Consider the following 16226-nt stretch of genomic DNA (forward strand, 5'->3'; position numbering starts at 1 on the left):
TGTGACCTTCGGAGCAGTTGTCAGGTAGTGGACCCTTTCAGCTTTCTGCCTTGTTTTGTCAGCAATGAAGGGAACTTTGATCACAGAATTTAGCTGAAGTTACTTATTAAAGAATCCTCCAGATTTCAAGAGATTAATTTAAGCCCATACAGACAACCCATATCATAGGGCTTCTTATGTAGTCTTGCAGCACGCTCATTTGTCTGAGTTATTTCATTTTACTTACAAGCAAAGTAAGTTGAATCAAATGAAAGCCTGATTTAATGCCAGTGAGTGTCCGTGCAAGGCTTCACGACTCTGTAGAATCATGCTTGTAATGAATTCAGATAAGTTTTCCTGAGTGTTCCTGCTAGTTGGTTCCTGAAAGGACTTTTGTTCAAAGTCATTCCACTTTGAAAATGGAATAAATACCTCAACAATCTGCATGCATAAGGCGTACCTGTATGTGTGCAGAATCCTGAGTTTGATAAATTGCCATTTTAACTTACTCTTTACAGACTTCTTTTCATGGAGGAGTTTGAAATGAAGTGAACATTAGTGATTTTAATGGCTGCTTTCTGAAAAAGAGAGCTTACAATCGAGATTTTGTCTTAACCAATTACTTAAACTGCAATTTTATTTCATTTACTGTAACTTTCTTGAGTGTTTTCATAGAAACTTGCTCAAAGACAAAGCTGTCCATATGACAGCCACGTTTCCTGAAACAGACAGTACAAAAATAGTCACATTATGTTTGTTGTACAGATTAGAATTGTTGATATTTCACAAACTGCTTAAAATTAATATATTAAGATTTGATCTTATTAACAATGACACTGGTTCTTTTTGTTACTTCTCTCACTGTGGTTTTCCTAGAGTTAAACTTGGCTCCGAGAGGAATGGGATCCTGAGCCAGTCATGACTATTCATGCCACATCCAGAGAGCTATACAAAAGCTTGCCTACGTAGGTTGTTTCTTTAGATGACAGAACGACATTTGAAAGTCCAGTTTGAGCACTAGTTTTTAAGTACCCGTTCAAGACTATTAGTGATCTTCTGAGCTGAATTGTCACAAACCGAATACAAGGAATAATGTGGGGATAGGAGAGCATTCTGTTTCCTTACAGAATTCTAACTCTGGATTTTTAGGTATACAGGATTTAGTCACATATATTAAAGCAGTGCGTAGAGTGGGAGCGTGGAGCAGTGACAGGGCATCAAAAACCTAAACGGTGCGTGTCTTTGCTTCCCAGCAGTCTGACCTGTAGCAGCACCAGTGAGCAGCTGCTGTGGCTGCAGACACGCTGGCCTGGATTAGGGTGAGCAGCTCACAGGGCTTGGGCTTCCATCTCCTGTTGCAGTCATCCTCTTTCTGGTACTTCCATCACAAAATTTAAGAAAGCAAGCTTTACCCATATGTAAGTTGTAGAAGTACTAATTATATTAAATGTAAGTTGCATTCTGCTACTGTAATGATGTTTCATTGTATTGTGTTAATTGCAGTTTCAAGTGCTTCACAGTTTGCAGGAGTAATTCACTGGATCAGCCTAGTCATCCTGTCTGTTTTCTTTTCAGAGGTATGTATAATCAAAGTCTCTCACCACATACAGGACTGCAAAGTATTTTTATGCTTTCACTGGAATTAGCAAGAATTTAACAGTGATTTGACAGTAAATAAATGTCGTACAGTGTACTTCAAAAAAAAGAAAGAACAAAAAAGGAAAAAGATTAACAATTGCCATTCCTACTCAGCAAGCTAAAAAATCTTGTTTAGATTAGCGTTGTTTGCCAACTGCCTATAATTGGCAAGGAAACATGGAAGATACTGTCTAGCAAATTATAATTGGGAAACTACAAAAAGAAATACTCATCTCTGAATCACTACAGGCACAGGGCGGGACTAGTTTTGTCCATTTGTTTTCACAGAAACCTTATCAGTGCCACTGGGTATAAGTTATAAGAATAAGGTATATTATTCAGGAATAAAGATCCACAGAGGTTTTTTACAAAAAGATCTGTTTCTAGAATGGAGTTACCTTATCTCATAATTTATGTAGGTAGTTTAGATGTTCTAAGTTGCTGCATATAGACATAGTAAGAGAATGAAACAAATGGTGAATTTCTTTGCAAAAATTTGTGTGAATGTATGCATTGGAAAAGGCTGCAGTCATGATAAAACAAATGACCAAATTGGGATAATCCGTTATAGTTTTCATCTTTATTCCAAAAAGAAGTCATTGGTATTGAGACATTTAGGCTCCTCCTGAAATCCCCCCAAATATTTTTAAGGCTATTTTTGTGTTGAATTCATATTCACTATATGATACCACTGCTTATTTCCATGGTTCTATTAATAAAATACACTTATTTATGTATATCACTTTGTATTTATATTTTGTATTTCTATGCATAGCAGGGATTTTCTAGCTGCTGTTGCCAGACTGTCAGTGTTCACTTTCTGAAAGGATTCCTTGAGAACAGGCAGGGGTCTCAAAACTGCTTTGCATCTTAGCCTCCTGGTGCTGCAGTTGCACGGTGATTGTGGGTTGTAGGATACATGTAAACTGACTGAAAAATATCTCTAAACAATTAAAAAAGTTTTCAGAGTCTTTCCTTTGTGAATTGCACATCCTAATTTTTGAAGACTTGGGTTTGCTAGACGGAGTCCATTCCCGGTAAAGAAATACTTTCCCCTCTCCCCCAGAATCTTTCTTCCGTGGGGATTCGCACCCTGGAGCTTCCCAACAGGATCAGCTTGTTACTCTGCTGCTGCGGCGTGGCTGCACTTGCACGCTCACCTGATCTTCATCACTTTGTGGAGCTTGTTTCACAAAAAACTTCTCCTGTGGTCCTCAGTTCCCTTCTGCTGGGGTGTAGTCTCAAGTTCAGCTCTTGCGCAGACAGTTGTTGGGTAGCTTGTTGTGGCAGTACAGACAGATCCTCAAGGCCAGTACTCATCTGTCTCAAGGAAGAAATTAGTTGTTTCAGTTCTGCAGAGACAGAGTGCCCACGTAAGTGGACGAACTGGTTCAGAAGTGTTTTGCAGGAAAACAACAACAGAAATGCTTCACAGAACCAAAACTGGTTGCGTGACTCACCATCCTCATTTTGGATCTGTGTTGGCTTTTTTCCTCCTTTTTCTATTAGGTATTTGAAACTACTTTTCTTTATCTCCTTGCTGTTCTCTTTTATTACAAACCTCTTACCACTCACATAGTTTCTGTCTTCTAAAGTATCTTCCTTCACCTATTTGATTAAGGTTTGAATTTACACCAAAGGAAAACGAGGCCACAAGTCATCCATGTAAGGTGCACCGAGGAGGGTGAATTTTTGGATATTGGTTCATTTGGCAGCTCAGTGTCCTTGACTGGGTTAAAGCAACAGAAGTGGTTCCACAGAGCAACTGGATGTGCTTCAAAGACCACAGATCTGGAGGAGAATGCAGGAGTACCTTTCCTACTGGGTTTGCTGAGGTTGTCCTCGTGATGAGTGGGTTTAATGAGTAACAGCACATCTGCTTGTGTTGAAATGTGTCTCATCAGGGGAAAAACATTTTTTGTTATCCAAATCAAAACTTCGATTTTTTTCAAGAGGTTATGAAATACTGAAGAAGTTGCAGATCACGTTTTGGTTTTTTTTCCGTCCGTCTTAATTTTATTCATTCTTTTGGTGCTTTCAGGGGACGTTTTTCCCCTTTGATTCGCAATACCAGTCAGCTGTCTTTGTTTGGAATTATTTGTTGAGAAGATAGTGTATTACAGTGAGATTTTGCTGTCTGTGACTATTTATGCCAGGATGATTTTCTGGAGATGAGCAGGTTTAATTACATTACTTTTCTTGGGCAACTGCTGAGAGTTGATTAGTCCTTGAGTTCAGCGCCTTTGTCCTCAAAGCAAGGATTCAGAGTTTCTGGTGTTCAGAAAGGGTTGTTTCCACAGCAAGTACCATGTCCTCACTTTGGATGTTTGTTGTTTATTCTGTAGTTTGGTTCCCTTTAGTTGTAAGTGTGGATATGCAATTTACACAATTCTTCAGAAAGGCCTCAACTTAGACTTAGGGAACAAATAATACCAAGTTGTAAAAGACTTGTTAAAAACCAGAAAGCTTTCAGCACAAAACCTGAGTGTTTTGGAAAAATATGACTGATTAAAAGCTGGCGCTATAAAGGCATTGCAAGTAATTACAGTCCTATCGTGTCGGAGTTAAACAGCCACTGGTTTTCTGCTTGGCTAAAATGAAGGGCACAAACATGCCAGCAGCTGGCAAATGCCAGTAGAACAGCTGCCAACGAAATTAAATAGCTTCTCTCGCAGCATATTCTTGCTCCCTCTATGCTTATGTTATAGCCACAAGCCTTAAAGGAATTTATTGCACTCTCTTAATTTTATAGTGTCTGTCACTGCCTGTGACTTTCCAACACTAAAATATCCCTATTCAAGTCAAGTGCATGTCAGCTCTTTTTGCTTTTTTCCAAGTATTTGAGCAGGATTTACTAGCGGTGATGATTGTGTATGTTCGTCTCTGTTTACATACGTTGCTGTGATTTGTCTGTGCACCAAGTGTTACCCAGGTGTGAAGAGAGAAAAGAAAAGAGAAGAGAAGAGAAAGACACTGGGGGGGAAACACCGGAACCAGCAGCAAGGCAAGGGTTACACCCTGTCAAGAGGGCAAATTCAGCCTTGGTAATAACTGGCTGAGAAAAGGAAGATGGGGAATGTCACAGTGGTTTGGGAAGTGGATTGGAGTCTGCTTGTATTTTAACAGGCTTATCACATTTGATTCTGTAGCCGTTGTTCAGTTCTGCTTTTCCACCAAGATTGATGAGACTGTGTGCGTGCAAGAATCAAGTTCTTTGATATTAGTTGTTTGGATTGTTCTGTATATGCTTCAGTCAGCCAAGCACTCAGGCATTCTGCTAGCTTTCAGCTCTTGAGTGTTTCCTTCAGAGTAACCAAGTCTTCTGGTGTGCTTAAAGTTAGACAGTCACGGAATCGTGACTTTCTTCCTACATCCGTGTCCAAGAAATGAGTTCTCAAATTGAGTAGAGGAAGTCTGGGGTCCTAGTTGATAAAGAATATGTTTCATGAGCTATGGCTGACAAGTGCATTTTAGATTTTCATTTTTATGAGGAAAAACAAACCAACCAACAAGACTTTCCTCATCCTGTATGTTAAAAGGAAGTGTTCACAGTTGTCGGACACTTTACTCCTTGTTAATAGCAATCCTTGGAAGGAATAAAACCTCCTAAGGAAGACTCTAATATTAGGGTTCTGTTAAAAAGGAAAAACATCCCAAATGACAGATTTTTCAAAACAAATTCATAATTTTATGTTAGAGAAATCAGTTATGTTACTTTTGTTAATTTTTTTTTGTTAGCTTCAAACATCTGAGCAGAAAGATAATAATCTTCTATTAATTCTGTAATTCTTCCATAAACTGAGGCTTTTGTGGATGTTCGCTTTCATTCCATGTACACACTTTTCTCATGGTGCATAAATGCACTGCATTGCTGGCTGTCCATGTTTTTATTTTTAAGGAGGTTGATTAGGGTGATCTAGGAACAAAGAGATTGTTTTTATATGCCAATATCATTTATAAAGGTAAACTTAAGCATCCTCCTTTGCTAGTGTGTAAAAAAAATACATATTTAATATACTGCGAAATTTATTTTCTAATCACTTTTCTTGCTTCACAAAAAGGTAGTTACTAGGGAAAATGATTTTGTAGAGATCTAGGAATTTAGCTAGTACCTTCCTGAAATGCCAGTCTGCCCATTTCATTTCCAAGAATATATCTGACTTACATGGTGTGTTCTATCAGTGCTTCATCTGTGCTTTCATGTCTTGATAGTGACAGTCCAGCACCTTCTACATGGTGCATTTCAGAGACAAGAATTAGTACTAGTGTCATCATGGTCAGAGGGAACTTCTGATGCAAAGTTGCTTAAGACCAGTTTTCTATCCCATCCGCATTTACCTTGTGGCAGTATACTGCATCTCCAGTAAGCTGTTTCTGTTCCTGAAAAGCCCTTTCAAATCCATCCAGAGCTGTCATTTTAAAATTTATTGGTTTTCTCCATATTCTTAGAACAAATATTATGGAGAACATAAGAACAAATATAACTAGTGTTTATGCAAAAGCGCATTTGGATACTATGTGATATCATAATAGATTATTAGTGGTAATCAGTGAAAAATAGTGTGCTACATTCATGTCTGTTAGTGTCACCAAGCCTTTGCAGTTAATTATTTCTGCGTGACCACATGTGCTAACAGCCGCAGCAGGTACAGAGTACAGTACAAGGGGGTGTTTTGTACTGAGTAATATGTGAGGTGAGGTCAGTAGTTACATGTTTCCTTTCAGAGCCTTGATTGATGAGAACGCATGTGAGGAAGATGCCTGTGCACTGGAAGCAGTAGAACATCTCAGTTCAAAGATGCTGACGTGTTCCTTCTTGATCTGATGACCTGGGGACAGTAGGCGCTAGAACAGCTAATGCAGTACCTCAGGACAGGCACACCAGAAGATGACAAAAAAGTTCTTGTAAGTAGTGAATGAGCTAAGGCCTCTGTGGAGTGACCCAAACCGGAGAGGTTATAAATTACAGTTGTTTGGTCTTATCCAAAAGGCAGAAGCTTAATCTTCACAGTTTCTGTACAAGCCAGAGGCAAATACCCTGTGTAACAGATAGATTAGTTTTGTGGCAGTGGAAGGAAGGGAGGAAGGAAAGAAGAGATCTTCTAGAGACACCCTTTCTACCATCCTGTCTCTGTCTTGCACAGCACTACCTCGCCTTGAAATGCAGAGTTGCTCTCCTTTGCTGTTTGCTAAACCTGGGGCACCAGCTTCACCTCCTGTGCTACCTCTTTTTGATTTCTTTACGCTACAGGTGAATTTGACACAGTGAGTCACTGAGTAGTAAATTGTACAGTAACCGTGCAAGCAAAAGAAATATTTAAAATTCCCTAATGTACATTGCAGTCAGCTGACAAATGTAGCTAGCTCATGCAGATTGTGGGAATCCACAAGGCTGGCTCAGCAAAGGACTTGGCCAGGTTTCCCTGCACAATTAGACAGAAACCTGCTGAATCACACAGTTCTTCATAAACTTCACTGCAGACAGTTAATGTTGTGCAAACAACTGTGTATCACCAAGGAACACTGGCAACTTCAAAATCACATTTCTGTCTGAAAAGTGGTTTAAAATTTTACTTTCATCTGGATTTACTCCAAATTAACACAAGTAAGTTAACAGAAGTTAATAGAAGTGTTCAGTCATTTACCTTTTATTGGTGCACTAGACAGACTTTCACATAATAATTTAGCTTTTCTCAGAAAACAAAAAATGTATTTCTGATATAACTAGGAAAAAAAGTGTCATAAAGGACTTTCTGATTAAAAGATTTCCAATCAAGAAATGTTAAAACATTCTTTTTCAAGTACAAAGTGGCCTTTAACAGGAAAGTACTCACACTGATATTTACTGTTTGCTTTCAGATCTGTGTCCAAAAATGCAGAATGCCTATAGTGTAATGCGTAATGCAGAACTATGTGTGCGCATTTGCTACAGTGCTGAAAAATGCCTGCACATCAGTAGGAAACAGCAGTACTGCTGCATTTTTTCCCTATTTCTTGTAGATTCTTGTGGCAGAGTCATGACTAACATTTATGCTTTGTCTGTGATGAATCATACAGTTGCAATTCTGTTTTAATTCATATGCATTTTTCAGTTTGGTCCATGTACAGTTTATAGGAAGTTTCCTGTATTATTAATTTGTCTGGTTATTTTTCAGATTCTGCTACAGATTCTCATTTTTGAAGTTCTGTACAGAGAAAGTACACAATCAAATGCAATATGTATTTGTCCCTTCCAACCCAAACTATTCTGTGATTCTGTGTTTGAAAGATATTTTTGATTGCTTAGGAAAAGTACTCAAATGTTGTTTATAAGTAACACCAATGCTTTCATTTCAAAGTATTGATTATATTGAACAGTCAGGGAGATTCGCCCAAATGTGCTTGGTTCTGACTCTGCTGGGTAAGAGTTATGGCAGCAGCAGTGGATGTGATCTTGTGCTTTGTACAAACGCAGGGAGAGTAGAGGAAGCTAACCTGAGTTTGGAGTTGCCAGCAGTGAAGACTGGCCGGCAGGCAGTACGTGTGTGGCACCTGCGTCTCACCCATGGTGCTTTCTTGGGGCGCCCCAGGGCACCAAGGAGGAGCTGCCTTACATGGCTTTGTCACTTCAGTGGTGATGTGAGGTTGTTTATTAAGAGCGACGGATAACGCTGGTGCATAGCTTTAGGATCTTCCATACAGAATACATGTTCTTAAAGCTTCACCCTCAGTTGTGCCCAGTTTGTTCTGAAGAGTGTCTCTCTCAGATGGGGAACTGGGTTTGTCCCACCCTCATGCTGTCCCTTCTTATAGTGTGTCTGCATTAGCTCAGAGAAAGGCACTAATCATGAAGGCGTGTTTTGTGAGGAGGAGACCTCTCCTGTAGAGGTAGCACCCCCAACCATTGCTGCATTGAATGTCTGCCAAGTAGACTTCCAGTCACTGCTGACTTGTGCTGATTCACACCAGCAGACTGAAGATAAAAACATTGGTGCTAGCTTCCAGCCCTTGGAACTGCTCAAACCCATTAATGTGACAGTGGCACATTCTGATTTAAACACTGCAGTGAGAAATTAAAAAGGCAGAAAGGAAAATCCTTTTAAATGTTCCCTCAACAACCCCATATTAAATGATATTTAGGGTTGCAAGACAGTGTTTCTATTTTCTTTGTGCAGATATGCCTTATTATTTCAGAAAAAATACCTTTGTACACACCTGTCCAAAGGAAGATTTTCACCATCAGTTACTATAAATGTGTCTAGTGTTCAGCCATCCTTTAGTTAGTTGCTTGTCGACCTAGCACCTCATGAATGCTGCCTAAGCATAGAAGAGAATGAGCCAGATTTCTCTCTGCTGTCAGCAGAGTTGCTGTAAGAAGGGATAGCATCCCAAGCTTTAAAGAAGGGACTTGCTTTTCCTCATATATTTCCCAATGGCTGCCTGCTGTGGAACTTGCTGCGGTGGACCTCAGTTTAACTTGTGTAGCTGAACCTGTGGGCTCGTGAGTAACTTGTACTTAGCATTTTGCAGCTCCTGAATGAGGAGAGAAGGAGGTGCTTGCAGGGGAGCTGGGATGCTTTTGTCTGGAAGGATCTGCTCAGGGCCTGAGTTGAGGCTGCAGGAGTGCCTTGGTTGTACAGCAGGTGTGTACTTACACCTTGCACTTAGATCACATCACATCATGCTGGTGAATTTAGAGTCGATAAGGGATTTAAGGAGCTGCTGTTGTGCATGTTTTCCTCCACATATAAACTTCAAGCATATAGGTTAATAAGGAAATTGCTGTGAATAGCCGCATTCCTATGCTGCGTTTGTAAAATGCTTTGAAAGTAAAATGTTCTTTTTAGGAGTGCAGACAAGCAGCATTAGGTGTTCTTGGTGTCTACATAGAGTCTCATCATTTCTTGTAGTGGAAAGAGTGCTGCTTTTTCTCTTCTGGCTAGCAACTCCCTTTGCCAGCCAGACCTGGCCAGTGCTTCACACATGCCATTTCTGAGGAAGCATTGGCTCCTTCGCTTTTCTGCTCACTGATGGTGTGAGGCTGGGTTCTGAAAGCACCATATCTCCCACAGCAACATCTCCCTTTGCAAAACAGGATTAAGCGCTGTTATCCAGGTTTGGAGTGCCAAAATAGGGCTCAGCACAGTCATCCCGGGCCAAGTGAGGCAATTGGGCTCATGGAGTTTGGCAGAACCACGCGTAGGAACAGTATTGAAAAATCCAGTGTTGTTCTGCAATTAGTGCTGGTATGTTTGGCATAAATTCAGAGTTGGTTGGGATTTCATATTCATTTGTATTTGTAATGAAGAGGAGATACAGATATTCATCAGTCACTTTTTTCTGCACAGTTCTTGGCATGGTCACCCCTCACACAAAGGCCTGCTGAGCTCTCTGTCATTAGTGCTGTTCTTTAATGGAGAAAGTAGCATTTTTATCTTCTTTGCAAGTCACACAGCGGCAGCTAGACTCTTTGTGCTTGTAGTCTGTGAAAATCTGACCTTGATGTTGCTATTGACAGAAAACATCCCAACCAGTTATGCTTTTACATGAATTCAGTTTTAATCATTAGATGCCTGAATGATTTTTTTTCTTTTTTTTTAAATTTCATCTTCTGGAACCCAGGTTAAAAATTAGGAAAGATACCATTGGATTTTTTAATGGGAATTCACCATTGGTTCATTCTGTGTTCTTTCTTTATTCTTCTTTTCTAGCTACTGATAGCTGCTTACAGCTGTTTTGCTTGATAGAGGAGGATCACAAAGATATTTTTCTCCCTTACCCTATAATTTCCTGGGATTTTATAATGAAACAACACCCTTGTACTCCAGACGGGGAGAAGAAGAGTCTCTGCTCTTCATATTGATGAGATGCCAGTATCTTTAGGCATCAAGAGAGATCAGTGCTTCTTTTCTTAGAAAATAGTAAGCACTAGCATGTCAAAGATGGCAAGAAAAGAGAATCTTCCCCCATTGCAACTGAGATCCCCACGGTGGATCTTATATATAGGCTTGGGTCAGAGGGCTGGTGAGGACTGGCAATCTAAATCTCACAAGTCTAAAAGAGGAATTTCCAAAGGATGGAAATACCGATGAACATTCGAACTAGGAACATGTTTATGGAACTTTCACTGAGTCAATATAGTGGCTGGAAAGCAATACCTGCTTTTATAATACAGAAGTGTAGCTATTTATTGATCCTCGTATTTCGGAAGAAATGCATAATGCTTTAAATAAAACAAAAAATCATCCCCTAAATAGATAAAAAACTAAATATTTGTCCAAAATTACAGTAACATCCACCATCTCTTTTTTCCCTTAATCTGTTTTACTAGACTATTTTGAGGATTGTGGTCCTCGGCATATGGGATTACATTGAAAACAAAATAGAGGTAAGCACTCTTACTCTTTGTACTGTTTTCCAGGCAGAACTGCTTTGGGTGGGTTTGTTACAGTCTTTTGACTCAGATAAATATGCACATTCTTCTCATTAGATGCGTGTATGCATACCTGTTTGAAACAGTCCCTTTTTCTGGGAGAGACTCGGAAGAGTGTGGTATTTGGAAATATTTTATTAAGGCAGACATTGTGGGGTATGTGTCTATTTATTTTGTTATTACAGCTGTGCTAATCTAACTGTTGAAACTGCTACCCTGAGATAGTGAGCAATACGAGTGAAAACCGTCATGTGACGTGTGTAACCCCGTTCCCATAATCGAGTCGAAATTAGAACTGGTTGGAAAATGGTATGTAGTTTTCTGATAGAAAATACTGGTTTGGCAAAGCCCTCAATTTTATTGTGAAATTATTTTTAATTAAGTTGAATTATGATAAACACTGTAATTTGTACCTCAAATCACAAATGAAGTGGAATGTGCATACTCTTGCAGAGGCAGATAAGGAAATGCATGTGTTGTAAGTAACACATAATCTCAGTTTAAGTGGGAATCTGGAGATCAGGAATATTAAAAGCTCTTTCTTGATACTGTCTGATAAACTAATACTACATAGGATGTACCAGTAGAAAATCTGGGTTTTCTCAGAGTTTAAATGAGTCTAGAGGCTTGCACATTTTTGTGATAAAGTTTGAAACCTTTTAACTTGTTCTGCTAAAAAAACTGAAATGAAACTTAGATTATTGTTCTAGAGACTCTTATTATTGAGGCTAAATGCAGTTTCTGATAATTTATTTTGGTCATTTGAAATGGAGTGATATTGTTCACCATCCATTGAATGGTTGCAGTAAGAAGTATTTCTTTTCAATACACTGAATTGTTATGCACAATTCTGAATGTCTGCTGCTTATAAAATCTATGTCCTGCCTCCTTATGCAAACCATTAATCAGTGGTCTTTGGCAGCTGGGAAGGGTCTCAGTAGGAATGAGAACGTGGTATACTCTTCTACCCTGCTAGGCGAGTATAGGATAGACATAACATTATTACCAGTTTGCTCTGAAATGTATTTACTCATGCATTTCTGGCTAATACTTGGCACAATTGCCTTTTCTGATCTAATCCCAATGCAACTAATGTCACACAAATCATTCTGAGGAGTCCCGGTTGTCAAAATCCTTGAAACCCAGCTGCCCAATAAAGGTGAGAGCAGGGGGTCTTTCTGTCCTGCTGCACAGACGTTCCCACACACGTTGTGTAGTCAGGATGTGGCCAAGAGCCATCAAGCCTCTTTGCTCCATCTTTTTCTACTTGTCTTCTTGATCTCTTCATTTAGACAGTAAGATCTATGGGCAGGGACTGTATGCTTTTCTGGAAGGACATCATGCCAAGTAAGAAGTAATAAATACCAATGATAATAAAACTCTTGGGCTACCATAGCATTTAGGCTGTCACTCTACTTGGGGATTTTGGCCAGTATTTCCAAATACCTTTCTGTCTTCCTGCCCTCTCACCACAGCTTATCTCCCCTCACCTCATAAAATGCACTAAGGCATTCTGTTGTGCTAGCTAAAAAGGATGCGGCCTTTCTGGGGCTTGGCCACCTCATAGCCCTTTCAAATATGTACCATAGTTGCATTTCTTTTGAGCAAAGTGAGAGCCCTTCAAGACCCCAAGCAGGAATGGCAGGGTTACAATCTTTCGGAAAGGTTTGAAAAAACTGCTTTCTCTCTAGGTGTTTGATGGTGCTGTCATAATCTTGTCCTTGGCACCAATGGTGGCCTCAACAGTGGCTAATGGCCCCAGCAGCCCATGGGATGCTATCAGCCTTATTATCACACTACGAATATGGAGAGTGAAGAGGATCATTGATGGTGAGTGGTGGTTCAGTTTGCAACTCAAGAATTACCTGGCAGGCTGGGAAAAAAGGCGATTTAAAAAATATTAAAATATTCCTTGCCACCACTGTTTATATTGTTCTCCTTCCACTTACATTTTAAAAGCACCAGACAGAAGAGGGTTATGAGTGCCCTGGAGGAGTATGTGTCAAGTTCATGGCTCCATCTTCTGTTCTCTATGAGCCTTTATAATTGATTGGTTTGGTTTTCTGTTAGGCACCTTCACATAACCTATCTGGTAAAGTAAGTGCTCTGACCTGCTTCCTGTCTTTTGCCAATAGATGTAATTCCTGATTCTGTGAACTAATTGCTTCCAATCTGCTTTTCTGATATGTGCCGTGTCCTCCCCGTTCCCATACAGCTAGCTCTGTCTTGGGGCTTTCTTTTCCAAGTTCTTCTCTGTAATACAATTTTTATGTCAGATTCCAGGAGCATTTTCTTACCATGGGGATTCTGTGCTGAAGGTGCTCTCTGCAATGCTGGTGTGCTGTACAGCATAATAATGAAGTGTGTCTCGGTACGGTTTTGCACAGCCCTCTGTGGGGAAACACCAGGGGAGATAAGAAAGCTCCAGCAAGTCAAGGTTGCAGAGAGCAGAACTGGTGACTGTGCCTGGAAGTAAAGATTTTAGTGTAGGCTACTTTGTGTTCAGCGATTTCAGGGATTTCAGGTTACAGGGAAAAGAGGTGGAAAAGGAATAAATGAAGGGTCACTTTGCTCATGAGTGAAAGATCAGAGTCGAGTTCTTATTTTGCATTTAGATGCCCAGGAAACTCTATTTTCAGACTTGAGGAAAGGTCGTAGTGTACAAGAAAAGTTCAGGATCTTGTGTAGCTTCAGAGAACACTAAGAATTGCGATATGCATTGAACAGCTTTGCTGATCCGTCTGAGTTTGCTGTAGCTATGACAGGAGCAAAATTCCAAAGGCATTCAGAAGGCCTATTGAAAACTGGACTATGGCTTGAAAAGCAAAAGATGATAAATGCCTTTTTGTTTTTTAAAATATCCTCGTAGTCTGCTATTTCCATTAAGGACTTATTTCTTACCACAAGTCTAGGAATTAAATGGCTAGGGCTCTGTAATAGTTTTTTTCCTAAGGGAGCCCTGCTGTTCAGGTTTAGAGGGGATGGGCCTAACTCTGAGCAGAAAATCCTCCTACCCAGCAATTCAGGAAATCGGTGGTAAACACTGGAAAAGATCTGCATTAGTGCAGCAGAAGCGAGGAAGAGCATGCAGGATGCATTTCTGCTCAGCCAGGCAAATGGAGATCTGACCAAACAAGATCTAGACCCTGCTGCCGATGTGCACTTCACATTAGAAATCCTCCCCCAGAAGAAATGCTCCAGTGCTATTTCTGTAAGACATACTCTAGTTCTCTATATGCAAGTGAAAGGGGTGGCATTCTTTGGCCTGTAAAGGTCTGTAAAGGTTTTCCCTCTGATTTAAAAAACAACAACACCACACCCCCAAAAAAACCTGAATCACAGTTGAGTTACTCTAAGTGCTTATTTGTGTTTTCCAGCCTATGTCCTTCCAGTGAAACTGGAGATGGAGATGATGATTCAGCAATATGAGAAGGCAAAGGTTATTCAAGATGAGCAGCTGGAAAGACTAACCCAGATCTGCCAAGAACAAGGGGTAAAGTTCAGTTATGTCGTTATCTATGTGTAGCTGGTCATGGCACATCAAACAGTTCATGTACTTTGCTGCAAGCTAAGGTTTGAGAAGTATCACTTGGACTTCTATTGTAAGGTGACAGGTCTCAGTGTTAAGGGCGTATTAGCTGCAGCTGGGATATTGTCAGCATGCTCTTTGTCAAACAGCACTTGTCTCCCTCTGCTGCTGTGCTTGTGTTGTTTAAGGTGAGGAATATAAATGTGGGGAATAGAAAAAGAAAGCTTCCAGTATGTAATTTATTGACTGAGTACAGATAGCTCGAAATAATATTAAGAACGTGCAAAAGTCATTGCCGTTGTTGCAGACTGCAGCTATATTAAAGCTGTATTCCCAGGAAAAGCTAATGAACCTCCCTGCTTTAAATGCAGAAGGTGGCTTCCCTGTAGATCAGAGACCCTTTTGGCAGACTCAGATTGTTGCAATAGAAGCAAGTCAAGATTTGAAATTCTTCCCAGGCCCCCAAATGTTCAGTGACTCAGTGTTGAGGTAAAGGAAAGTGAAGCTTAAAATATCTGAAATTAATATATTTACATGCAAAAGGTGTAAAACCACTGTTTGGGCAATGAGCCAGCAGTGTTTGCAGTTTGTCCCATACAAATGAGTTCTTGAATAACCTGCTTTAAAGTAGAAACCAGGGACGTATGTTGGGGCCCAGACAAAGTGGGGTATTCATGTGATCATCAAACCATGACAGAATGATCCCCCAAGTGACTTCTTGTTTCAGTTGTAAGGGTAACTATGAGGTGTCCAAATAAAGTCCGGGGTTTTCTGGCTTCAATCCCCGCTCCCCACTTCTGGTAGGTGCTTTTCAAATACAAAACAAAATGGTGAAGGGCCTGAGCAGACAGGAGGAGAGGCAACTTGTCTCAGAACAGACCAACTGCCCAAAAGGTGCAGGGATTTAGGTGCCCATCTTTTACCATGGAACCTAAAATACTTGTGAAACCATCAGGACTTAGGTTCCCAAATGGCTTTTTAGATTTAGTTCCAGGTCTCCTGGATCTCAGCCTAGGATTCTGCATTCAACTCTTGGTGGTGTTAGGTTGCCTTGTCTGTGTGATGAATTTGGAAGACCTGTTGACAGTGTGTGTCATTTCATAACACTGGTTTTGATTTTCTGATGTTAACCATATCAAATTTTTAAACCTTAGGCTCGACTTTTGCTAAAAATTTGTTACTTCCAACTATTTAAGTATATTCAGTGGCAAAACTACAGCCCTCTTCATCACAGCTTCACACAATTGTATTAAATGATTCATGCTTCTGTCATGGTTGTGAAACGAGCAGGGACATGGTATATACCCCATTTTACAGGGACGAGATTGTCCTTTGACCAAGTGCACTAGGCAAATCCATGATTTCTTGAGTGCCATTGTAGTATTTTGACTGTCACACTGTGCTATTAGGCTAAAGTTCTTGACAATCGTAAATTTGAAAACATTCGGTTTTAGGTGTATTATGCAATCAGATAACACTCTCAATCTCTAAACAATTTTTCGTTATTTCATATTCTTTGAGTAAAGGTGGGCTCATTATCCCAAGCGGGGTTCAGGAGCATCTCCTGCCACTCTCCATTCTGACCCATGTGCTCCTTATCTGCATGCTTGGCTTGCAGAATGTCTGAGCTTAGTAGCCCTAATCTGAGCTCAAATGGTTACAGCATAG

At 40.1% G+C, this 16226-nt stretch overlaps 1 protein-coding gene across 2 annotated transcripts in view; it reads left to right on the forward strand.

Annotated features, from left to right (window-relative positions):
* Positions 1–16226, forward strand: part of TMEM266 (transmembrane protein 266) — a 92763-nt gene that overhangs the window by 48640 nt on the left and 27897 nt on the right. For both annotated transcript variants that reach the window (XM_065642148.1, XM_065642149.1), the window contains 4 exons: positions 1483–1556; positions 10928–10984; positions 12721–12859; positions 14407–14522. In XM_065642148.1, the coding sequence (XP_065498220.1) occupies positions 1483–1556; positions 10928–10984; positions 12721–12859; positions 14407–14522 (386 nt within the window). The remainder of the gene's footprint in view (positions 1–1482; positions 1557–10927; positions 10985–12720; positions 12860–14406; positions 14523–16226) is intronic.

The sequence above is a fragment of the Caloenas nicobarica genome, chromosome 10, assembly GCF_036013445.1.
Source record: "Caloenas nicobarica isolate bCalNic1 chromosome 10, bCalNic1.hap1, whole genome shotgun sequence".
NCBI lineage: Eukaryota > Metazoa > Chordata > Aves > Columbiformes > Columbidae > Caloenas > Caloenas nicobarica.